At 39.8% G+C, this 27,203-nt stretch overlaps 1 protein-coding gene across 1 annotated transcript; it reads left to right on the top strand.

The window, feature by feature from the left end:
* The first annotated feature begins 5,031 nt into the window (after positions 1-5,031).
* draxina (dorsal inhibitory axon guidance protein a) lies at positions 5,032-26,915 on the top strand. Its single transcript, XM_026167166.2, has 7 exons — positions 5,032-5,212; positions 13,940-14,439; positions 16,219-16,436; positions 22,661-22,781; positions 24,853-24,945; positions 25,196-25,285; positions 25,794-26,915. Exons 2-7 carry the CDS (start codon positions 13,965-13,967, stop codon positions 25,904-25,906), a joined length of 1,110 nt encoding a protein of 369 aa, XP_026022951.1. The 5' UTR covers positions 5,032-5,212; positions 13,940-13,964; the 3' UTR covers positions 25,907-26,915.
* Positions 26,916-27,203: the final 288 nt, after the last annotated feature.

The following is a 27,203-nucleotide window of genomic DNA, read 5'->3' as shown; positions in this document are numbered from 1 at the left end:
GTATCTGGGTGAAATGTTGCTACATACAAAAAAATAAATGTTTTCCCCAAACAAGCAGATGACTAACATTTAACTAACAAAATGCTAAACTAAAAGATCTACAAGTACAAGATGGACTGGCACCAAACATTCACGGTTACCAGAATGTTACAAATTGGTTCAAAGGAAGTGAAAACTAGCATGTAAGACATCTGGAGGTTAATTGGCATTCATGGAAAATCAAGAAAACAAAGCAAACATAAAGAGATGTGAAAAAACATACTGAAACAAACTTAGTGAAATCAGAGACTTACAATGACACCACTCTAAATTATGCCAACATGTTTGATCACCTAGAAACCTTTTTTTATAGATTTGGAGAAGGAAATAAAACCTGTTGTGTTTCTTAATTCTGCGGGTATTCAGAAGAAACTCACTGCCATCTTTACAAAGTTCTCTAGTAGATATGCACGGATTGATTTATTTTTTGTAATGAACTCATTAAGTGACGGAGAGCATACTATGAACAATTGTAGACACAAATAAAATGTCTATAAAGTTAATCAAATTTGGAAAAAAACATGTTTATTTAAAAACGTACAGTTATGATTTGACTTTTTGCATGATATTTTTAAGGCCTGCTTATAAAGTCTTTCTACTGACTGTAATGTGGCCCAACTTGTAGGTCATTTAAGTGAGAATGATGGCCTTGATGCACATTTTGATATGCTAATGATTCCTGCTTAAATGACACTTAAAACAGTTTGTAACTTTTCAAAGCATGCAATACAAACGCAACAGCTAAAAAGAATGCCAAATAATTAAAGATGATGAATATTATAATTTAAAATATTAGAACTATTAGAGACATCAACATTTTAGCATTTTCCTCATACTGCAGACTGACAGAGATGGTGGGTGGCTGTGGGTTCTAGGTTTCAAGATTCAGTACATTATACTGAGGGAACAAATTACACATGCATGCATACTTATATTAGCATTGTATTATGTCAGCCGGTCATCAATAATCTGACCTAAGTGAGTAGTTGGTTTGATGTTGTGAAAATCAAACCAACTACTTCACCAAACACTTGACAAGGCACAAAAACGACTTCAAAAAACCTCAGCAGCTGCAGTGGAACAGACCATTTGTCACCTTTTGTTTTTGTACAACTTTCCAATTATAGATAAGGCTCATAACACACTGATACCACAGCCCCAGTGAGACAGTGACGCATTGACTGTTACTGTTTGCATAACACAAATCACTGTAGTTACAGTAAACACAGTCGTTTGAAAAGAAGTTTTCTTCTCAAGTTTGAATTTCAACACGCTGTGGCTGAACCTTTTGTGACTCTGAGCAACAATAACATCAATTAAATCAATCACGTGACCTTAAACATACAACATGACAATGTGGGTACCGCCACTGTTTTAGATAAATGGCTTTTCTGGTTTTACCTGTGGAAGTGGTAAATAGAATTTTTTCTCACACATCTGAGTTTTTTCACTCAAATGTTATCCACTACTGACTTATTCTTTCTTTTAGAAATGGTGGAATTTAGTGTTCGAGGAGCACAGTGAGTTTGCAGAGGGGTGAAGTGCTAAAATGGCCTTCAAAAAGGTCGCATGTCTCAATTTTCAGCAACTTCACTGGTAAAAAAAAAAAACCCAAGATAGTTCAGTTTTTGTTTATTTTATTGAGCTTGGCTAACTGCTCATTTCTTTTACTGACACTTTGGTATTAATTATACAACACAGCCTTGTATCTTGTATTACTTTTAGGTGCCTTTTCAACTCATTGTAATTTTTATGCATACTCAATCACAACACATCGTTATTCAAATTGATGGGAGGTACATCATCATCATCATTGGCAGCTTGTAATTTAGTTGCTGCTGTGACAAGAAACAGTGAAAATATCATCAGCTGTTTAATTTGTTACAGCAGTTGTGTTTCATCTGGTATATACATCAGTCTGACACAATATTGAAAACCTATGACGGATTTTTCTGTTACACTGCAATGTGTTCTGGGAAATCTGGGTTCCTGTAACATCCTCCTATGTTCACATACCACCCACTGCACACCCTACAGTGGTTGGTACTGAACGGGATGATGTGCGCACCATATAAAACTGCTTGGGAATGGCTCAAGCATTACAACAAAGGGCTCAAGTCCTGCTTCCAAACTTGCCAGATCCAATTCAGCTGAACATCAGCATGTGTTGTAATAAGCTTGATACCAACAGGCCTCACTCTCAAACCCCACGGCCAAAAAGAAATAAATAGAAGAGGCCTTCCCAGCAACCAGTGTTCTTGCTTTATTGGGTGAGAACTGTTTGGTGGCAAGTTAATGGCCTACACAATATTAGGCAGCTGATCACTGGATGTATATGTTATTAGTTGAGAAAGTTTATTTCAAGCAGAACTGCTGTAGAAGTATTTTTAAAAGGGAATTACAAAGCTCCCCCAAAAAACATCACCCTCCTATATTTCCATCGTAAATCTGCAGCTGTTCTTCAGAATCCACACTGCTGTAAAATCCAAGCCTGTGAGAATACGTTCTGATTCCAGCATGTGCGCCACCAACTCCCATCATGAGCTCTCAAAAAGAATTTTTAGTCTCACAGAAGCCACACAGGAGCTACAGGGGTCCCATTAAAATGCTATCTTTGACTGCTCATATCATTCTGCACCTGACATACACTGTAAGTATGAAGCAATATGTGGAAATTTAAATCTGAAGAAAATACAGTCAGTGTTCAAATGTTTTTAGGTAGTTTCAGCAGTAAAGCACCCAAAAGTGTGTCAGTTGTTGTCTGAACTGATGCTGGAATCTGTTTGTGGAGAGGTGCTGGCCAGAACTATTTCTTGTGTCATTTGGTGGAAAAGTAAATGTGCTTCAAATTTCAGAACTCCGCTCCAACTTGTGATTTCTGTTTTCTGCCTCTCGGGCCGCTCGATCAAGCTCAAACAGAAATAGTCACCGTGGTATGTACAGGCAAACTAACCTCCTTAGAAATGTTACACCAAGTAAAGAGATTATGAAATGATATGCTAAATAAAGATGTTTGCTTCATATGCCCATACTAAGCATAACTAAACCCAAGGATTGGGGATTTTATACACAGCGTGTCCTTTTTTTGGTTAGTCAGAATTGGACCCTTCACAAAGTAAGATGTTTGGGCACTCAATATTAATTTCTAACGGCATGTTGGAATTTCCGTCTGTTATCTGCCTTCTGCAGACTCAGTCCCTCTGCGCTGCACTCACAGTTTGCTAAGTGGCTTGTCACCATTGTTTGCATTCACACCAAATGACTATAAAGCTTGTTCATTGGTTTCAATAAAGCTAACAAGCGCATTTTTCAGTGTGGATGCACAAAACAAAATAGCTGACTGTTTCTAAATGTCAACCTATTCCCCCAAGTGATTTATACACAATCATACTGCAAATACACAGAATTGAATTTGCCAACACATAACAGACTCACAGTGTAGATTTAGAATGAGACTGGGCTGGATGCTCTGCAGACTTTGTAAGATCGATTTGCGTGAGAACCGTTCATGAAAGATGCAGTACCAGAATTCACTGCAGAGGATATGTAAAAACCGAACTTGCTGCTGAATGTTATTAAAAGTATTGCTGGAATCTTCTTGAGCCGTGTACTTCGAAAAGATAGATTTATAGATGATGCAACCAGTTATTTTTGGCATAAAAAAATAGGGTCAGAATTATTTTCTCTTGAATGAAATGTTTCACCTCAAATTCTAAAACTACATGCATTAATGTGCCTCACTGGCCATCTCCACCACCCTGTGAATGCTTTTCACCTGACTTCTGAGCCTGGCTGCAGGAATCTGCTCTCATTCAGCTACAACAACTTTGGTGAGATTGGGCACCAATTTAGTTGATAAGGCTGAATTTAGAGCAGTTAGTCTTTCTAATGTCCTGGCTATAGTTGTATAAAGTCAGACAGGTTATGTTATTTTGACTCTGGCAGAAAGTACATTGAAAGTCTATTTCTCTCTTTGCAGGTGAAATTCAACATACTATATCTCCAAAGTAAACCCCATAAGTGGCACATATTTGCACTATTTCTTCTGCACGCAGATTTTGCACGCAGACTTAAAATCTGCGTGCAGGCAAATGCAAATAGAAAATAGGCAAAATATTAATTTCTCTTTTTTATGGATTTGGCTATTTATTTAAGTTAAATAAAAGCTATTTAATGCATGCCAAGTTTAATTCTGCACCTGTCTTGTATACTGGTTAGCACTGCACAGTAAGAAGGTTCTTGCTTTTCTGGGACCTTTGTGCTCCCTGTGCCAGGTGGATTACCTCAGAGTGCTCCTGCGGCCCAAAGCCATGTTTAATTTTTTTTTTCTGTATTAACTGGTGCAGTTTAGTTTGCTGCAGGTGCTGATTTGATATACCTATAAAGCTTTGTGGTGTCAGTAAAACTGGAAAACTTACTGGAAACACAATTTTGCTCCCTCTGAATGTGTAAAAAATGAGAGGATTGTCAAGAGTACATCAGGCAGTAGCCTACCTACTACAAGTACTGCTGCAGTGTCAAGCTCTTGTACCCCTAAAGGTAAACTAGCTTATTTTCTGAGCGTGTAGTTACATCAGATTGGGAAGCTCTTTTCTTTATGCTCGGGCTTTGTCCACAGTTGAATTTTGGAGAAAAGAAACAAGCACATGTGCTGACTGGAAAGCGAAAATAATCAAAAACTACGTAGCTTTGTTCATATTGGATAAGCGAGGAGGCTTACTGGGGCAACAAATCACAAGGAATATTTTTGACACGCTGAGAATTTCACATAAAAGTCAAGTTTCTGATCATTTTGTTTGATCTTCTTTCCCAACTTGGAAAACTGATAGAAAATGCTGATTGTGTCAGTATTACGTCAATGCTCTAGCGACCCCCCCTCCCCCCTCCCCCTTTTTATCCACGTTTTACCTGCCGGGACAAGCCCCATTTGGAGATAAAGCTAGCCCTGACGCTGACGCGCACTCGGGAGCGCGCACTCCGGAGTGGTTGACTCTCCTCATTATAAAGAAGCAAGAGACAGTCCGGATACTCGGCACATCCCGGAGAGCGGACTACAGAGCTGCTGCTGCGCTGCGCTTCGGTCCTGTCCTGCTGTCAACCTGCAGCCATATGAGCGAACTGCTGTTTGAGGCTTAAATAACACCAGAGGAAAACAAGGAGAAACAAACAGAAAGTAAGGAATCATCTCTGTTATAATCCTGGAAAAACGAATTACATCATTGCCAGAGCAAGTGCTTAGATTGCTTACTATTGCGGCTAATATCGTTTCTTTGGTTTCCAAACATTGTTTCAGGTGTTTCTGTGACGTTTGTAAATTCCTGCTATTTTATTCGCTCTGCCCTTTTTAAATAGATATTCATACTCAAACAGCAGACTGAGTCCAATTCCCAGTTCTGATGCCATCATGGACTTGCATCTTTATTTCTGAATCCTTTTATTGCAAATGTTTTAAAGAGGATTGCTTCTGTCCGTCTAGTCCTTAATATTGTCACACAGACCATTTTAATAACTTAATTAATGCCGAGGTTTTCCTTTCAGATTCACTGATTTAAAAAAAAAAAACGCGGTTTGACTGGCAGGCAGAGCGTCGTTCTTAACGGTTGTGTGCAACGAGTGAGTGTTTGCAAACATCGGATTAGATATGGCTTGATGGCGGAAAAACAGATTTGACTCGACAATTAATTTAACTTTTGTGTGTCCTGCTGTCATGCTTTTAAATCAGATCAGCATTACAAAGGAACTTAATGGATGAATGGTGTGGATAGTTATAAATGATCGGAGCGATTATCTCTTCCTGACAGCTCATTGTTGCTCACTGCACACCAAAGACGCTGTGTGTAATGGTGCGTGCGCGTGTGTGCTCGCGTGTTTGTTAGAGAGAGTGAGTGAGAGAGAAATGGGGGGAGGACTCTGTGTGTCACCTTGCAATTAAAAGTGAAAGGAGCAATTTTTGCAGACTCACTTGAAGGAGTTAATGCTAATTAATAGCAAGTCAATCAAGCAGGGGCGCATTAGACATGATCAGAGGGAGTGTGGAGGAACCCCACCGTGAGTGGACCTCGGGCCCAAATAAAACTGATTCGATCTTAAGTGAGTTGGAAATGAAAAGATAACTCAAGGACACATTTACAACATTTGATGTTCAAGTGGAAATTAATTTTGTGTCTTTTTCTAGATGCGTTTCAAAGACTTGGAAGATAGTGGTTTGTCGTTAATGTTGTGCCTGGCAGAAGCCGCACACACTGTGATAAACCGAACTAGCATCTAGTCTACTGGTATCAAAGACCGATTGAAATTACCTCAAAAGAATCACTGTTTGTTTTCATTTTGCTCTTTCACTCACTGCACAATCAAATCTCCTCATTTCTTTAATCTTTTATTGATTTTCAGCCAAAAAAGCTACATTGCTAAACTCCCATCCAGTCTCCTCCACCGTGGTGTGAATCTCGCCTTGATCGCCACTGCCAAGCATGGCTGCATCTGTTTGATCAAGATGCTTTCAACATTGGCAGGCAGTCAGCGCCGCTCGCTTCCACGGAGCGAGCGGGAAGAAGGGAAACTTTGCGTTCATATAATACGTTTGCATGCTTCACTTGATCATCTCTAAACAGGAGTGCCTCCCCCCCTCCCACCTCGCTGACCGGTCAAACTGTTCCCATGCAGAATGTCCAGAGACAGACCCAGGTGTCCACATTTCATGGGTTAGAAAGGGGCAAGTATTGTTATCAGCTGCTGAAGCCAGCTCTTTGTTGTTTGTTGTGTGTAAGAGGGGACTCAGCTGGTGCCCTTATCTGCCACAAAATACGAGATGCCACGACACTTTGTTCTAATTAAGACAGGATAAATCCTCCCTCTCTTTCCATCTCTCTCTCACACTCCCGCTTTGATTTCAGTCTCTCTCCTCTCCCTCCCTCTCTCTTCCTGCCTCACTCCTTTCTTTCCCGCTCTCCTCTCTCTTAGAATTACATCTTATTTTCTCCTTTTCACTCAGTCCCCCCACCTCCTTTGTCTCTCTCATTCTCTTTCCTCTCTGTGGGATGCCTCTTGCTGTGCTTCTGGTGCTGTTTGTGTCTCACAGCATTTTTGGAACATGCCTCTATGTGGGTGTCTGGAGGAGGTTTCCCCGCTGTGAGTGTGTATTTGTGTGCATACGATGATTGTAAAAGAGAGAAAGTGTGTGTATGTGTGCATTCAGACGGGCGATAAGGGCCCCATCCCAGGATGTTGCTGATGTTACTTTGCATCAGTGACAATGTTCTGGCCTCGTTCCACATCTGTTGTACCTGCGACCAAATTACCACCGAATCATTTTGTCTCTCCCTGCTCCCTGCTCCGGCTCACTTGGTGACAGATGGACCTTCCTTATGGCTCTTGTTTTCTTTTTTTATCACCCTATGTTGCTTCCAGGGGCCTCCGCCATCCAATAAACACCTAAAAGCTGCAAAATCCTCCCAGTCTATGTGTGAATCCCATTGATATTGTTTGTGGAGGATTGGGGGAGACAAAGCATTTTATATTGCTGAAGTCAGTGGTATTGGCCCTTGAGGAAATGAAGTTTTATGGCGTTAACTGCAGTTGGCAGACATGTTTATTATGCACAGGCATTTACTGGAGCTGTAATTTAGGTGCTTGTTATTGAGATGATATTTATGATAATTTGGTAGCATAAACTAGAACTATTTTACAGACGATAAGGAGACAAGTGCAATACATCAAATATTCAGCATTATTAAAATGGAATGGAGCAAAACTGAGTTATATTTGTGACACAGCAGATTACGCATCTATATTTCTTTGTTTAAATGTGCATTTTTTTTCTTCTTCTCCTGGTTTTCTTTCTGGTTCAAGCATAAACTCGAGCTGCTGCTCAGTGAACCAAGCAGCTGAAAAGAGATAGGTGGCTTTCCTTTTTTCCTGTGCAGCCACACACTCCCGAAGCGACCCCTGGTCTCTTTTTGACAGCCTGTAATAAATTTGCAAATTGAGCATATGCTCACAAGCCTGATTATTAGCTGGTTGATAACTTTCTGCTCCAGTGGATAAGATCTACTGAGTAATTCTGACATTAATCAACAGGAGTGTATTCCTGAGTTAAACTTCAGATCGCTGTATGCGGCCTGGAAACAAAGAAAAAAAGTATCGAAGGTGGCCTCTGTCTGACAACAGTCTGTTCCTGGATCCTTTGTTTCCTTTATCCTTATGGCCCTGCTGGTTGCTATGAGGGATAAAACAAGAGGAGCAGATGGCTCCTGGAGGTTTGGTGTCACAGCAGGTGAAGCTAAAAGATGCACACGTACAGCAGTTTAATACCAGGGTGGCCTCCTGTTCCGCCTCACTGCTTTTCCTCTCTCATTTTCCCAATATGAGCCGCAGATCTGGGTTCAATCTCTGTTAAGTCTATTCTTATATGAGTGTGTCCTGCTTAAGGGACTGACCAATTGATCAAAGCCCAGATAGACGCCCCTGATCTCATCAGAGCTTAATCATCCAGCCCTCTAATAGTGCCCCCTTTGCAATTTCTTGTGAGATTACCTATCATTTCATACTTACTCCGCTCTGATTCATGTGTCCCAGGTGGCACCACACTGTACGCCAGGCTTATAAAAACTGCTACAATATATATTGTGTTTTCTACACACTGTTAGAGATCACCTGCTTTTCTCCTACCTGCTTCCAAAAAATGTGGATTTTGTAAAACATTTTATTGGATTTTATATTACTATACACAGCTTCCCTCTGTACACTGATGAGCTCAGACACCAATAAATCTTTACACCTTTGAGAGTTGAGGTTCAAAGTATTATCCAAGATGCGTTCCTATTAAAAATCTGTTTTTGTGTACTTGGTTGTTATTACTTCTGGACTTTAAATTTCCCATGGCATGATGTGAATCCTCTCCACTTCACATTATAAATATAGTTACACATAAACAGCCAAATATGAGCACCAGATTGCTGGTGATAGATTTTTGTTGTTGTTGACATTAGGAGCAAATAATAAAAATTCAAATTGGTTTTTCAGTTCCTTAAGTTTTTTTTCTTCTTTCTAAGTCTGGGAAAAAAAAGACACAACTTCATGTTATTTGACAGTGTGTAAGACAGTCACTCACACACTTTGCATTTGTTAGTTATTAAAGCCCTTTCCTAAAATCAAACATTTCTGTCTATGAGAAGACCTAAATTTAGTTGTGGTAAAAACAACTTTTTAATATCTGCAATTATAATGGGTTCCAAATTCCTAATATACTGTTAAAAACACTGTTGACTTTTGTTAGGGAGTTTTTATTGTTTTATTTGCTTATGCTTCAAAAGTTATGTTATACATATTTCACCAGACAGTTTTCTGTATAAACAGGAAGCTGACCCTGTGACACTGACAAGAGACCAGCACAGAAATACATATCCGCAGAGGTTGACTTGCATTATATTATTCTTAGAAATTGACCTGCAACACACATACTCTGTGACACACACACACACACACACACACAGCTTGCATGCAGACAGACATCAGGACCTGCGTGACAGGAAATGTGATTATATTTGCATATTGACGATGTAATCTATAAAAATAAACGAATACTGCAGTTCGGTGTGATTTGCTCTGAGCTTCTCACCCGTGCAGCACGTTAACCTACACAAGTGTCTCATTGTTGTTTATTCACCTGACTGTTTGTTAACTGTAAATCTCTGACAACTTTCCACCAAAAATGCAGCAATGCACAAAGTCAGAGCCAAACCCTGCAGGGTTGCTGACATGAATGTAAAAATACAGGATTTAAAGCATTCAAAATAAAATAGAAAGCACAATGAGGTTATTTTGTGAGAAAAAGAAGATAAGACCAGTCAAAGTTGATGTTTAAAAAAAAAAAAAAAGCAGAAAATGTGAAAGAAATAAGCAAAACTCTCCCAACATCGGCAGAAATCCTTGAACCCCCTCAGTGCTATTAAAAGTGTCATTAAATGGGTTTTCGGAGTCTTTTATTCTTTCAACCAATAGCTATCTCACAGAAGCCATGAAAGCTACCGCCCAGCTATAATTTGCTTGTTTAAATGTTGCCATTCAAGTTGCAGATTACCTCAGTGTGGAATTAAAGTTGTCGGGCCACTCGTTTGGCCCGTCATCGCCTCAGTAGCAGAGGCCCTGCTGTGCCCTACCTTCAACACACAGGCTTGTATAATACAAGCTCTGGCAAGAGGCTGTGTTGTTCATGGAGGTTGTTTATCACACACAAGAGACTATGCTTAAAATGTGGAATGCCACCCGGAGTGCTCCATTATCATTCCCATCCTGTGTCTCCTCAAAGGGCCACCTGTTAGCAGCACTTGAAAGTATGAGAGAGGAAAACAGGGAGCTGCTATGCCGAGATACGTGGCCTTCCTCCTTCACCGCCTACTTTCTCTTTCACATAGCACATCTATGAAGACCTTACTTTGGAATGGGTGCCTTCTTTTTCTGTGGAGATGTAACAATGTTACTTTTTTATACTGGGAAAAAAATTTTTTTGAAGAGCACCATCACAGCAGCATCACCAATTCAGGTGATGCTGCTATTTCTAACTCCACATGCGTGTTAATCCTAAAATATGTAGGTGTATGAAAAAATTCCTGACACAATAAACCATCAATAGAATAGATCTATTTCTTTAAAGAAATACTTAAAAATCTCTGTAGAAATGATTTATTTATTCCTCTTTAAAGCCGCCTAACCAAAACTACAAGTTTATTCAAACAAGAAGCTGTGAATTAGGTACTAGAATGCATTAAAAAGATGATCGCGCATACATGATTTTTATTTCTTTAGTTTTTTAGGGCACTCTGATGGGCTGGTGCCCTGGTCCAGGTGAAGGGTGTACGCTGCATCTCACCCTATGGTAGCTGGGACAGGCTCCAGCCCTCCTCGCAACCTTGATAAGGATAAGCAAAGAGAATGGATAAATGTATGGACTTTATTTCTTTAGTTTATTTAGAGCCCTCTGATGGACTGGTGACCTGGTACAGAGTGTACCCTGCTTCTTTCCTCATCACAGATAGGCTTCAGTCCCTCCAGATAATGAATTGTACAACTAGGTAAGAAATGGATGGATGGATGCTTTATTTAGCAACATATGTTGTGTATGAATTTTTATAACTAAAAGTCATTTTCGGCCATAGTCACCGGACAAAACTCTTACATAGATATCAGGTGTGGTCTAAAGCTACATGACTAAACCTGGAATGTAAAACATATACACAATAAAAGCCTCTAAAAGAAAAAGAAAGCAGAAAAATATCCAGATTACAACAAACCGAAAACAGATCATCAGCACAACATACCATTATTGCTATAGTCACTTGACTGTATAAGCAAACAGTGACAGAAATAATTGTGTAAGCAACTAAAGTAAGAGTTAGAGATAACAGTAACAGTCAGCTTTCTCAATCCACTAATTGCCCACACAACTGAGCAATTAGAGCATTAGTAGGTGTGATGAGGTCAAATGGGGAGTTCTGAAAAGGGTCTGAGTTGCCAAAGCTGTTTAGCTAACAGAGAGGCATGTATCACAGGAGTAACATAAGCTGGGGCATCGCTTAGGCGGCAAGAAGGCACATTTCCCCAGATGTCAAGCCATTACTGTGATAAATGTGTACAGAAGACTTTGGAGATGTAATCCCTTAATCAATCCCCTTGTTTCACTGCCCTGCACCACAGTTAACTTTAAATGTTTTGTTTGTTTCCCTTCTAAATCACCCCTTTGACCAGATAAGATCCGAGCCACTCGATACCCGCATCAATTCATGTGTCAAACAGACAGAGTGTAATCCCAGCTAAACACTATATATATGTGAGCGACACAGCTGATTACCCTCCCCTTCGACACTCTGCGGACCTGTTTGACGATAAAGGTCTCGTCTCAGTGGCCAGCCCCACACTCTTGTTTGTTTGCTGCACAACTGGTCGAACTCCCGGAGGCAAACGGACAACGTTTGCCTTTAAATCCCTCGGAGCAATGCCGGCACTCGTAGTGCAAACTCCTCCTGACATCACCAGAATCCTCTGCAGCCCGCTCACCCACACACCCTGGCACCTGTGTGCTGTTTTTAGAAACACCTAAATAACTGACTTTAAAACCAAGGGTGTGCTTTTTTTAGCTTGGTGTGTGCGCGTCGCTGTGATAAAAGAACTGAGAGCTTATCAACCCCCCCAACTCCACCTTGGAGACACACACAGCACATGTGCCCACCATCACTGATGGCTCAATACTTTCCCTCATTGATTTTCTGTATGCCCTGCACTGCCATTTGTCTTTTAACACAAAGGAGTTACCTGCCACAGCGCCATAATAGCACTGTGTATGTCTGTCACAATGGATTGTGCTAGCCTATTTAAGTGGAGGAGAAAACAAAACATCCCATGTATATGATTTGCCATTAAGTTTTGGATTTTTTTTAATTACAGGGCAAATTGTGTTATGATTAAAGAAATAAACAAACATTTTCTAACATAAGGTGCAGATCAGTGTAAGCATCTTTAAAGTTTAATGACGGCTAGAACACATCAAGTTTTATAGTGAATCATTTCTGTAGTATTGAGAGGTCAACATGTTTTAATAGATTAATTTCGTCATTATGACAGTTATTTATTTTATGAAATTACTTTATTTTTCCCATTATTTTTTTTCATAATCTAATTAATTGCTAGTAAAATAGAAACAATTTCTCACATCTAGCACAGGGCAGGATAGTTAGCAGGACGACTAGTTAGAGCATGCAGGAGGCAGGATACATGATGTCAGTACACCAGTGCTATTATCACACTAGCACAAACTGCAACAATCAAATACCACACAGGCCTTTTGAGCTGGGAGTGTAAAGGCTGCTTAGTGTCCAGTCTCACTGTGTTGGACATTTGTGTTCTTACCAATGACTGTAGAAATTGGTTCTAATATAAGCACATAGTACTCTGTTGGATTACAATTGAATCTGAGCTTCATTGCAGTGCATGCTGGGATATCAAGATGGGAAAAGAAAAACTATTTTTACTTTTTTATTAAGCACCATTTCATTCACATTTGGATGAAGTGCCATTGTAGATATACAGAACCTCATATTTTAGTTCAGTCACACCTCACACATATGTTGACCTTTGCAATAAAAGGTACGGTTGGAGAGCTCTTGAGACCGTGATGAAGCATGTGCACACTGCAGTATCTCATAATGAGTAAGGCATAGAGGTCCTTGAATGAAGGTTGGAAAATCATTTTTTTAAATGAACAAGCGTCTCACCATTGTCTCTTCAAATTCACCAGAATAAAGGTGTGTGCTCGAGAGGCTGGCTGTGAAGTAGTCGGAATTTGTGGGATGATGAATACAGCAGAGTACGCATCACAACACTCAAGGACCTGTGGTCTCCCAACTTTTGCTTCTGCACAAAAAGGCTGATAGTCGGGGCTGAATGAGGGATGCCCCCTTTGGAAGGAAATTGCACTAATTGTGTGTCTGATATTTTTTCAGAAGGATATGTCACTGAAGGAAATAATAATTGTTCAGGAACTGTCGTAGGAGAATGAAGAGGTCACAATTTATTGGAAAGGGAACTTGCAATATCAACTTTATAATGATGCTATGGAAAACCTGTGGATCATTAAAATAACTGGGAATAATCTTTAATGTGTGTACATTAACGTTTGTATATTTCTTTTGTAACTTTTTATTCTGGATAAATGCAGAATATGCAGATTATACAAATGATATAATAAAATAGAGTGCTGAAAGATAGGCAACTAGTATTTGATACTCAAAACGAATTATTTTTTAAGATGTACAAATCCTCAACATAGCTTCTGTGGAAAATCTGATCAAATCTGCAGACACCGCAGAATAAATTATGTGCAGCACTGAGAAATATTTTCTCCTCCCAGTAGGTGGTGTTGTGCTGGACAGACAATGGCTCTCTCCTGGAGTATGTTGCTGCTGTTTGCCACCCTGGCACTGTCATACAGCGCTGAGCATGGGGCTCCTCATGGCAAGAGGAGGCAGGCGCAGACCTCAGCAGGTGGCAGCAATGCCCTACAGTACCGCTCGCAAGTTCTACAGGGCCGCGGATATAGCAGGAACCGCAGAGGGCACGGTGGCCGGGGTGCCAAGGCTGGAGCTGGGCTGCTCTCTCACAGGCCCCTGCAACCCTTGGCCAGACCTGAGGATGATGGGACAGGCCTAGAAGGTCTCAGCCCAGTGAGACTGGAGATGGGTCCAGGCAGGGACAAAGACAGAGCTCGAATGAGTGTGAAGAGTCCATCCCAGGTCCAGGAGAACCACCTTGTAGGAACACGCAAGGAGAGAGGGCATGGAAATGGACATGGGCACCATTCTGAGCACAGGAGACAAGGGAGCCGGCGTGAAAAGGGGCGTCACAGAAAAGGTTAGTGCATCACAAACCCAGACATACATTTGCGCTCAAAAGTTTGCATGGGCATAAATCATTAGTCATGGTAATTTGGGGTTTTTCATGATTTACTTGAGCTGTTTTTGACCTTTCTTTTTTCCATGTTTGAATGAATGTACAGCAAACATCTTTAATTATTAAAAAAAAAAACAAGGATTGGTGTACAAATTTTAGTCTATTTTGTATTTTCTTTGATCTGTACCAGGTCAAAAGTATGCAGACAGTCTGAAATATATCCATTTACTCACTCAAATCTTTTGGTGCTGAAGGTTCTGCAATGTCTTTTAATTTGACAAGGCCAAGATTTATTATCTTCTTGTTATTATAATTGACTACATCAGGTAGTTTCTATTTGCAAGGACAAAAAGGATTTGTTTAAAAGCACTCAGACCAATATGCAGAACAATGGGAAAATTCAAAGGAAGGAGAATTGTAGATTTACACAAGCATCAGAGGTCTATGGAGCCATTTCTAAACAACTGCAGATCATCAAATAGTTGTACATAAGTACAAGTTATTCACATGTGACACCACTTTGCCTAGAAGGTCAGACAAGAGAAAAGTACCAGTGGCACTGTACAAAGTAGATGAAATAATGAAGTAGGACTACCTCCAAATTCCTCAACTTCACCTCAGATCATTGTCCTGCTGGGATATAGCAGCATTCCAGCATGACAGTGATCCCAAATACAAAGCAAAACTCTATTGGATAGAGTATTGCCTACATTTAAAAGCCAGGTTCATGCCAGGAAACCAATTTAAATGAATTCTTAAATGTCTTCTGTCAAGACGAGAGATCAAATATCTACATGACAACTTTCTACACTCCATCTCGATCTTAAATGATCAGATGTCAGAATTTAAAACATGAATTAAGAGCAACATCCTTGCCTAAATCTATGGTCATTATATTGACACTGATATTGCCAAAAAGATTTCAGGAGTAGAGGAAAGCAAAGCAAAAACAGTTAAGCATCCCACTCTATTTATAAGCAAGTAGCCACGCCTCAGGGGCACAGCTAAAAAAAAAGGTCTTTCTGCACATTGTCATTCTTCCCATGGTGCTCAATAGAACAATTGCTGTTACCTTAGAAACCACTGTTATATGTCATAACACTGTCAATTTGATCGAGTGGACAGTTTCAGCAGTTCTGACACAGACAAACCTGTTTGGCTTTGAACCTAAATTAATAACAGTTACATTTGAAAGGTTCTGTAAATATGACATAATGTGACAAAATACAGTACTTTCAGGTTTTAAAAGGAAATTTAAGAAGTTCAGGGACTGCATGACAGCTTGAAATATATTCTGATTTACCACTACTGACTCTGAATTTATATTATGAATGATTGTGGAGGTGAACTCGAGTTTTTGGTCTGGTGTTTGCAGAGTTCCAAACTGCAACAACAGGAACATTATCGTGGTGCACAGATTACACTGAGAAGCTTTTTATTGGACTCGTGCTGCAGAATAAACCATAGTTTATGGAAAATTTGAAGAATTAGTCATAGTAAACAGAAAAACAGCAACAATAGCAATAAAAATTAAAGGTTAAAAACATCTAAACCCCTTCAGTTTGAAATGCCATAGTGACAAAACTATCTCATCTTAACTGCAGTTCAATATTAGTTTATTAGTATATTTGTATTGTTATTATTATTTTATATATTAGTATTTTAGATTAAACTTTCTCTAATAATCTGCTGATATGATTTGCTGACACAAAAAAAATAAATGTATCTCTCTCTGTTCAGGGTTTTCTCCAGAGCTGAGCTCTGCATTGAAGGACAGAGATCTATTTGAGGATCCTCTCTCCTCCTCTGCTTCTGCCACCTCCCCCTCCCTCAGCATGACCCCACCCAATGAACCCCCTTCCCCCATCATTGGCGTCTTTGGCTCTGGCTCTTCTACGGTTACCACGGTGATGAACGAGCATCCCCCAACGCTGTCCCCGGCCTCAACCAAACCCCAGGTAACCAACGAAACTGGAGTGGTTATTAAAGGCTGGGTGTGTTGTGCCTCAGTGTGATTTCAATGTGTGGTGGAAATAGAGTGAAAATGGGCCCCATTACAGCCGTTATGCTGCCACAAGCCTCATAGCTCATCATAGAAATGGCACTCTCTACAGTGTGAACCCAAAGGTGCTGCTTGTGAAAAACGTCATCCAGCAGGCCAAACTGGCTGGTTGTTGGTCACAGTTTGTATGATAGATATGGCCTGTTCTGTATAACAAAACGGCACCCCTGGAACCCAAAATCATGGAGTTCAGAGTCCAGCAGCACATTTTTCTGTAACTACCTTCCTATTCTTTATTAAAGACCACCTCAGGACAAAATCTATGGGCGCAGAGAGTCTTTTTTTTTGTGTCTGGCTGTGCATGTGTCATGAAAAAATCTGCAGGGGTTATGAGGTATCACTCACCCCCCGTCACAGCCACCCGGAATGATGCTTAAACAACATTTATAATGGAAAATAATAATATATGGTTTCCTGAGACTCCTCGGGTCTGTTACAAATGAAATGTGGGGACAGAGAGTCTCTACATCAGGAAAGTTTTTGGATTTGCCAAAACTGCCGTTAAAACCCAACAGCCTGTAATATGTTTCAGGGAAATTTCCGGTTGATTTTCTGGATGAAAATACGACAGTTAGGAACTGTTGAACTGCAGTTTGTAGAAAATTGAAGACATTTTGTGTTTCTTTTTAAATGGTTCTTTAGCACTCACCGTCCCCCATTAACTTGCGTGTTGTGTGTGCATGCTTGACACCTTTTTCAAACCATTAGTAAATGCTATTTCTTTCAACCACGACCCTTCTGTAACCTTAACTGCGTGTTTACTGCTAAAGTCCTTTAAGCCTTCATCTTTCCCAAACCTAACAAGCTCCTTTTGTACCACAGTCTAACCAAGCCTTACTATTGTGCTGTCACTAAAAATGGTTATTACATAGAGGTCTGCTTTTAGTGCCGCTTCTCTGCAGGCAAAATAATCCAAAATTATCCGAGTCATTTCCATTAAATTTGGTGGCGCACAGGCAAAGTGAGACCCATCCAATTTTGAGTATCCCTTTCTTTAAAACTGCACGACGGACACTGACCTCAGCAGAGTTCTTTATTTTTACACAGTAATTTTTAACAGCACATCTTAACACCTGTAAGTTTAAAACAAACAATGGTTTTTAGTGAGGACCCTGGCGATGAATTATCATGTGTCTCAGATCTCCTAATCACTTCTGATGGCATGCTCATGTTTGATTCAAGAAACCTTGCCTTAGGATTGCTCCTTTAAAAATGCCAGCACATTGCTTGGTCACAAATGGAGTCAAAGACAGAGGAAAACTTTTTGGATGAGATTATGGTGATAATAGCGGAGAATATAGTCAAGCATTCTCTAGTATTTAATGGACTAAGCACTGTGACTGCTAACCAAACGACTGTAGTGCGTGTGTGGTCACTGCATTGAATAAGGTAGAAGCAGACAGACAGAGCTGGAAAATTCATCCCAGCTTTGGCCTCAGATGTATCCTGGACCTTATAACCAACAAAAAATTTATTTTTACATCAAATCTAGAGCCTGATTAGAAATAATTTCCTCATGGTTTTCAACTTAAAGTCATTCTTATGAATGAGATCCCTGACGTTTTGCTGCCCTATAATAATCTCACGCTAACCCATTGATTCTCTGATTCTTATTTGCAAAAGGTCACTCGTCCTTTTTAGGTCATCAAATAAACAACTGGCAGTTGGCTCATTAAAACAAGTGACATTAAGAATGAGGATGTTGGTGCAAGCTACCGGGACACAGATGGGATGAAGTAGCAAAATGTGATAAAACTTTTGAGTGGCAAAAACACAAACAAAATATTTCCAGGAATGGTCAGGCTATTTTCCAGGAGACTGAATAGTCTGTTGTTTTGATCTCTCATCTCAAATGTAATTTGCTCTGGAGCGGTTAAGCTTTAAGAAACGAATCACCCTTGTAACACTAAAAACCCAGGATGAAACTTTTAGTGTCTTTGCTTTGCTTCTAAATCTGCTTCAAATTAAAGGAGGGAAAAAACAAAAGTGGGTAAAATAAAGACATTTACAATACACAGAAGACACAAAGAGACACAAAGAGATTATAAAGGAACAGACAACTATGTTTAAAAACGACAGGTGAAATCAATTAAGACAGGATAGGCAATCAAAAGAGGTAGAAAAACAACAAAGACAGGGAGTAAAAAACACATGACACAGATAAAGATCTTTCAAAATAAAATAGGATGTCAGTGAGGAGACAATGCACACACAAGGCAAGAATGGGGAAGCAAAGCAAACAAGGAAAAGGACAACGCTCAGGAAATGCAAAGGAAAAAGAAACTATGACTCTTCTGAGACCCCAGAGAGTACAGGAGCATACTGTACTCTGACAGCAGTCAAATATTATTGGGCCAAAGCAGAAAAAGCTGTTAGCCTCTCCTGAACCCAGATCCAGTTGTACAAAGATGCTGAGAGGCTTCTTAATTAATGTTCGATTTTATGCTGATGGTTTAATGAGCAGTAGAGGACAAGCAGGTAGCCCCCTGCAATTAAACTGATTGTTATTTTCACAGGCACATTTCCTGAGGGTAAAAGGACACAATTTGGATCTGTTTCCAAGAGGAGCTTCTTTTTTTTTTAATTGATCATGTATTCCCCGTGAGATATCACAAAGTCCTACTGTGTTACATTTCTATTTTGTTTCACCTCTCTGAGGAAAGTGGCAGTAACCGTGTTCTTATGGCTTTTATTCAAGTTAGGGATGTCTTAGCAATTCATCAAGAAATTTTTCTTTATGACTAGACCATCAAACGCCGATCTCCACAACAATATTTTATTAAAGTACGACACCTAAATTTATGGCACTTTTATATAAATTTGGATCAGTCACAAGGTATTCAGCTACTGACATGAATTTTGAATATCCTATTAGGAGCCTCAGAGTGCTATGTTTATGTGCCATGTACATAAACAGTACCACATGTGCTTTACTAGATTTTTTTTTAGCCATTCTTTGAGCCGTATAAATAGGCAGAACAGGAAAAAACTATTAAAGATAAGTAAAGATTCACAAATAAAGAAAAGGCAAGAGCAGCTAGAGGGGCAAAAATGTATCCATCCTAAAACAGCTGTTTTCTCCCACCTAATATAACAACACAATGGCTTTTTGATGATAGGTTTTTAGAAAAAGTCCTTAAAAAGACCTGTTATAATTATTATTTTTGTCAAGTAGCCTAAGGAGCTTGGAAAGAAAAGCATCTGGACTTCTTTGAGTTGCTTGAAGACGTTTCACCTCTCATCCGAGAAGCTTCTTCAGTTCTTTTTGTTTTGTTTTGTTTTGCCTGTCCTGTTTGGATCTTTAGCCATCAGAATTGTTGTCTGAAGGCCAAGAAAGATGCCAAGTGGATTTACTTTACCAAGTGGATCATCATGGCCTTGCCATATTGGTCCATTTGATTGACCTTTATTATAATTATGTATTTATTTTATTTTTGTTTTTTAAAGACGGGACAGACATGACTGGGGGATAGGACAGGGAGAAAGAATGAAAGAAAGAGAGGGAGAGAAAGAAAAATAGAGGGGAGAAGAGATGGTGAGAAAGGGGAGAAGAGAAAAAAAGAAAAACAAACAAAACACCTGGATCACCACAATCACCAAAGAGCAACATAATAAAAACAACACCATCACAATAAATTAGCTAATAATAGATAACAGTAGATACTTTTTTAATTTCACCTGTTGAGAATGAAAAAAGAAAACAAGCAGAAGAAAATGAGAGCAATAGAATAAACAACATCACGATGATCTATGGGAATATAACTGTAAATACTAAATGTTAAACATTATTGTGCAGCACGTAAGATCGACAGCGCACAGTGTGCTTTGAGGTAGGAGCCAAAAAGGGTGTAGTTTGTGTGTGTGAGCACCCGTGTGTACACCTGTGAGCATGAACGTGCTTGTTTTAAAAGGTTCCTTCATGTAATGATCTGCTAGGGAGTGTGGGGAGCCACAGCCCCGTCCTCCAGGGCATGAAGCAGGTATGGAGGAGATCAAAACTCCAGACATCCAGAGGCCCCCAGAACACAAGAGACCAAGGAAGACCAACAGAGGGGCAGCCGCGCCACTGTCCCAGAAAGAGCTGACGAGAGTCCCAGATGAGGGGTCACTCAGCAGCCGCGGAGCAGAAGCCAGGGGGGGTTGCAGTGACGTGCCCGTGAGCTCCGCCGGCAGCCAGCCGTGCCTGAGTGACCGAGCCCCAGGCCGAGAGGCTGGGGGCACCCCACCTCCGAAGTGGCCCGAGCAAGCCCCAGGCTCCAGGCCCCGATAAGCAGCCACCAAGGAGTGAGCCGGTGTGTACCTGGACGCCCATCCTCGGACACAAAGAACCACCAACGCACCGATGTCTGAGGGCGTCCGCCACTGGCAGGGGAAGTGGTGGGGGGAGATAGGCCTCCATACCTTGGAGGACCTGGGATGTCCCCAGAGAGGTGGAAGCTGCTTCTTCAGTTCTAAGGGTCAAATGGTGGAGAGTCCCAGATTTAAACCCAGTGGGAGTTTCCCCCCAAAGAGGGACCAAGGACCCCCTCTGTTCAAAGATGGTCGCTCACAGTGGACGTAAGTGAGCGACCATCTTTGAACAGAGGTGGTGGTTTACGACACCAACTCTCTGCCATCTATAATCCAGTTTTGAGAACCCTTCCCAGACGCCTTAACGCCCACTCACATCCTGGGCCATCTGACCTCAGGAAATCACATGATAGGGTGGGGCCAGGTTTCACAATGAGCTCACCCGAAACCCTGGCTGATTGTGACCCACACCTGCTTTCACACCTTGGCTCATGTGATTAGGTACTGTAGATGATCATCAGGAGGTCCTTTGTCCCTTTTTGGGGGGAAACTCCCACTGGGTTTAAATCTGGAACTCTCCACCATTTGACCCTTAGAACTGAAGAAGCTTCTCGGATGAGAGGTGAAACGTCTTCAAGCAACTCAAAGAAGTCCAGACGCTTTTCTTTCCAAGCTCCTTAGACTACGATGACCTGGATGACTGAGAACTTTCACAAACATTTTGTCAAGTACATTTTCCTTCAAATACAGCAGATATCCTTAAAAGGATCTTCTGTATTAAGGATATCTTCTCTGTGTTCTCTGGCTTTGAGCATATATGTCCCGCTTACCAACTGTTCAAATCTTCTGTTTGAGAGGATCAGCCAATTAGAAGAAAGTTGGCCTAAAATAGCTTGTTTCAAACAGAGATAGAACAGATGCAAGGGCCTGTCTCCATCTAAAATAGAGCGAAGATAAATAAGGATCATTTTAAACTCATAATTGTGCATAGGTACTCGAGGAGATTCTAAGAATTTGGTTCAGCAAACCTTGATTTATTTTCTTTGACACATAGCAAAAAACAGTTTTAAGTGGTTTGGGTGGGCTTTTTTCTCACTTAGCCTAGAAACCATCATCATCAACCATCATACCTTTAGTGCATCGCATGTTGCACTCTACCATCCTGACATAAACGCATAAGGCAAAGATTTTCTTGCATGCTAATCACTTCCATTTGCTTTTATAGATAAGACAACAACAAAACATAATGAAGTAAGAAATTACATTCTGTACGTTTCCATAACTGCAATGCAATTTCTTTAAAAAATAAAAATAAAAATACAGCTGGATTTCATTTAAACATGTCACCTCACCATCCACTCTGTGCTGTATTGGATCTGCAGGCAGTGGCTGTCCCCACTGACTAGAAAGAAAAGGCGTTTGTTCAATGAACTGCAAGTCTGTAAACTGTTTATGTATTAACCACACAAGTACTGCATGATGTATATTTGTATGCTGGTGTGTGGCCAGCCATGTTCTCTGTTACCAATCGATTGGTTTTTAAAGCTCTGCTGCTATCCCTGTTGTCTCCGTGGGGGTATTTTATAAATCAATGAAACATCACTGCTGCTGGTCACAACACAAGTCCAATGAGTTTCATTAAGAACACACCGAATACATTTACTAGCAAAACACAGTGAGCAAACCAAAACACACTCATTTATTGCTGCTGTGGTTTAATTGAAACAACTAAGCATTCATCACAGATGACAGAAATGTATTTACTGTCTATGCTTGATAATATATGGGTAAAAGGTAAGGTGTAGTTTCAAGGTACACTTTCATTTTCAGAGGTCTGGACGAGGAAAAGGACAAGGAGAGGTGATGCCAACGTTGGACATGGCTCTCTTTGACTGGACAGATTATGAGGACATGAAACCAGCAGACAACTGGTCATCTTCCAAGAAGAAAGGTTAGTAAAGTTATTTTAAAGTTATTAAAAACAAAGACAGATGGATGAGTTCCTACCTAGAACCCAGGACACCAAAGACCTCATTCTGTGAAAACTCTTAGAGAAATTATGGATGAGGACCTTAGTTTCACTGACCATATTAAGACTAACTAAAACAGCTTCTGTATTCGACAAATATAGCTCAAGTGAGATGTGTCAAAGCAAGATGTTGAGACGCTTATCAATAGCTTTATCTGTTGTAGATTTGGGTACTGCTATGCTGTCTTTATCATCCTTCCTAAAAAAGACTATTAGACAGCTACAGTTAGGTCAGAATGCTTCTCCTGCAACTTTAACAATAACTAAGAAAAGCAGTCAAATCAAACCAGTTATTAGCTCTCATTATTTTAAAAAGAAGTTAAAAACAGCATTAATCAACACTGCTGGACTTTTTAAAACTATTTAACTCCACTTATTTTTATTATGTTAATTTTGTCATAAACAATAAACAATAATTTTAAAATGTTTTTTTTTTATTTTATCTTGTAAAACACTTTGAATAACTGTGTTTGATAGGCCCTTTATGAATAAACTTCCCGTGACTTGCTTGTGGCTCCACAGAAACATCAGGATATCTATGTTTTTAATTTATCCACAAGAGACCTTGAATACAGTCAGAAAATCTCACGGCAATCTATTTAACACGTGTTCACTGTTTAAGTAAAGGCATTTGCTGATGGTGCCACAGACAGGTTAGGTGACGCTAATATCTGCATCAAATTTCATGGTAATCTGTCACCACTGTGATGAAGAGATTGACTGACTCAATATTACCATTACTAGAGACATGTTAGGATGGCTACAAACTGCATTATTAACACTTTATTTAAATTATATTTTAAATTTAAACAACTTGAAGCTACGGTGGCCCTGAGAGGCCAAACGGACTGCAACTTAAGAAAACACCAGCAATAAGAAAAACGCTGCAAAAGCACACAAAACATAGAGGAAATGGGAAAAATGACAACGGAAATAGGAAAAAGCAGAATTCCAAAAGCACAAGGGAAGTGTTTCTGGGGAGACAATAACCCGACGGACCAGTTGCAGGAACCAAAATATGCTAATAATTGTGCTGGAAGACACTTAAAAGAAGTGGAGGATCTATCGGTTTTGTGAGGAAAGAAAAGAAGAGAGGTAAGTGTGTTAGCATAACTATTTGCCTAAAAATCTGTCATCAGTATTATATGAATCATGATAAAACACGCCTACCATGTTTTGGGTTCCTGCAGCTGGTCCTTTGGGTTATTGTCTCCCCAGAAACACTTCCCTTGTGTTTTTTCCTATTTCTATTTTCGTTTTTCCTATTTCTGTTTTGCTTTTTCCTATTTTCATTGTGTTTTGTGTGCTTTTGCAGCGTTTTTCTTATTGATGGTGTTTTCTTAAGTTGCAGTCTGTTTGGCCTCCCGGGGCCACCGTATGAAGCTCAAGTAAATGAAATATAAACTCAACACACATAATTATTTTGTAAGAAGTAACAAAGCACTTACTGCTGGGGGGCAGCTGGAGGCCTTAAATCTGCCATCAGTGTTTACGGGTGTCATGTTAAATATGTGAAGTAGAATTTCTTTTTTTATACATGAGGATAGCAGCAAGATTGAAGGGGAATGTTTAAAAGACAGGTTTGAAAATGCTGACACTGACAAAAAGGAGGCTGAGCTGGAGGTAGCAGGGTTGAAGATATTGAGACTTTCATTGGGAGTGACCAGAATGGACAGGATTCAATATGCGTACATCAGAGTAACAGCTCAGGTTGAGCGCTTTGGAAACAGAGTTGGAAGACAACAGAAAATATTTTTGGATGTAGTGAAGGAGGACACGCAGAGGGGATGGTGTGACCTAAAAGGAGGCTAGGGATGGGGGTCACATGGAGACAGATGATGATGGTGACCCCTAAAGGAAGCAGCCGAAAGAAGATCACACACCAAGTAGAATTTTGTTACTGCGTGAAAAACCCAACAGTTTGCTTGGATGACGCTGCACACTGATCAGTGGTTTGATGCTCAAACAGCTGTTTTCATTTCTTGTTCTGCAGACAAAAGGCGGAGTAAGAACCTCAGCAGTGGAAATATGACTGTGGATGCTGATGCAATTGAACCATGTGACCACCACCTGGACTGTCTTCCAGGTCAGTATAAACAAGAGTCATATTTATTTTTCAGGACCTTACTGTGACCTTATCGCTCTTGGCAGTTATCTTAAAATCCATTTATTGACTGTTTATAAAGTGATAAAACACCACACAGACCATGTATTCACCAGCATTGAAAACGGTGTTTTACACTGTTAGGACTGTGGTGTTGGTGTTGTATATTAAATGTCTATGCACACATATAAAACATGCTTGATTGATAAAAGACGTGTTTTTCTTGAACAAGGTTCCTGTTGTGACCTGAGGCAACATGAGTGTAAACCTCACAACAGAGGTCTCAACAACAAATGCTACGACGACTGCATGTGTGAGGAAGGTGAGAGATTATTACTTTAGTTTTTTACTCACTACTAGCATCATTAGGCGCTTTAGCATCAGCATCAGCTCATCTCTTCATGTGCAGTTGTGCATTTGGGTCACTTCCCCCAAGTCTTACTGTTTACAATTAAGATTTTAAAAGTCTTTGACTTGTAATGGGTCCCCAGAGGGACTAAAAGATTAGAGGCTGACTAACATAGCAGTAAACAGTAAATCTCAAAGTGTCAGTAAATTGAGATTTTTTGTGTTTCATGACATTGTTTTGAGCTTAAAGTTGTTCATTTCATAGATTATGTGATGATGATGCAGAATTCTAACAAATATTAAATGTAAGTAATTTAATTTATACCTTCTCAGCTACATTAGCGTTGCTGATTCAGCTCTTTATTCTATCCTAAAATAGAGCATTTCTACTAATGTTAAAGTACTGCCTCTGGTAATTTAAAACTCATATTTTATCCAATTCAATCACCTTTTCAGATAATGGGTCACTTGTTATCTTTCAGGGTTTCGTTGTTATGCTAAATTTCACCGGAAGCGACGCGTGACCAGGAGAAGGGGTCGCTGCGTGGTGCCGGAGTCAGTCAGCAGTGACCAAGGGGGTTTCATTACCATATAAAGAGGAGGTGATGAAGGCCAAGGTGGAGGAAGAACATAAATAATGACCCCCCCTGACCAAGAAGCCACATGACCCTGCTAAACTGACCAAGTACTTAGAGGTGATGACTTGCTGGTTTTTCAAATCAAACCCACAATATATAAATCACCCTGATACCAACACCTAGTCAGCTAAAGCGAAGTAACAGGTGGCCAAAGTGGAAATAACATTTCAATGTTGCATTGTGGGATACGTTATGCAGCCTAATCCAGCAAATCACCAACTTTAAGCACGCTCGTTTTAATTTAGTGTTGTTCATTCCCTGCAGGAAGACGGCCTCTCCAAATTCTTGTCATTAAGAAAGCCTGCAGGGTTTTTTTTGTCTTTTTATTTGCCTGGTTGAAAAGATTCACTCATTGGGTGACACATCAGTGACTAAAGTTTGTAGCTATCACACAGATTAGGTTTGAATATTTACTGCCTTCATGGTTCCTGTTGATGTGGTTTCATTTTTAGGCAAGAACAGATTTTGTAAGTTTTCATCACGCTGACCTGTTCAAAATAATTTTTAGTATTGCTTTAAGATCTTTGGAGTCCCAGAACAGTGGCGTTTTCCGCTTCAAGACTTTTAGACCAAGTTAAATAAAAATGGAAACAAAAATAATGTTAAAAAATTTTTTTTATCTTTGACTATTTGCCGTGACTATGTGAAGAAGCGTGTCAGATTTCGTTCCCTGTCCTCTTCTCTGAGCTGGTATTCCAAACAACTGCTAAAAGTTATTTTTAAAAATATTATCTAAACTGGTCTGCTGTCCTGTACTGTATATATGATTGTGTTTGAATTACCAACACCTTTTTTAATTGACACCACTGTTAAAAATGTGCTTAATGATAGTAAGATAAACAAAATGCTTGTCTGACCTTCCACTTTACATGTCTGTTTTATTTATTCAGTACTCAAACACGTGTTTATATATTCAGTTCTTCTGCCTGTTTTTATTTTTACAATTAAAACACTTACTAGGATGCACACTGTGTGATGCTAAGCTGTTTCTACACGTCTACACACTGTTTGGCTAAACCATTTTTACTAATCCTAAAAAGCAAACTCTCTATCCTTTAGACCAGGGGTGTCAAACTCAAATACACAGTGGGCCAAAATTCAAAACTGGAACAAAGTCGCGGGCTAACGCTAATATTTATTGAAAAAAAAAATCTCTGGATATAAGAATGAATCTTTTCTTATGGACTCAAACAAGTTTTGCTGAAAAACTGAATATGGAACAAGCAAAGCTTAATACTAAACAATATATATATT

The sequence above is a fragment of the Astatotilapia calliptera genome, chromosome 5 (genome assembly GCF_964374335.1).
Source record: "Astatotilapia calliptera chromosome 5, fAstCal68.1, whole genome shotgun sequence".
NCBI lineage: Eukaryota > Metazoa > Chordata > Actinopteri > Cichliformes > Cichlidae > Astatotilapia > Astatotilapia calliptera.
Note: the sequence above shows the minus strand (reverse complement) of the source record. Positions and strands in the feature narration are given on the sequence as shown.

Excerpts from the sequence above, each read along its gene's own strand:
- draxina (XM_026167166.2), top strand. The coding sequence starts at position 13,965 with ATGGCTCTCTCCTGGAGTATGTTGCTGCTGTTTGCCACCCTGGCACTG. Across the intron at positions 24,946-25,195 it reads CCACCTGGACTGTCTTCCAG|GTTCCTGTTGTGACCTGAGG; the intron begins GTCAGTATAAAC and ends TTCTTGAACAAG. Across the intron at positions 25,286-25,793 it reads CGACTGCATGTGTGAGGAAG|GGTTTCGTTGTTATGCTAAA; the intron begins GTGAGAGATTAT and ends GTTATCTTTCAG.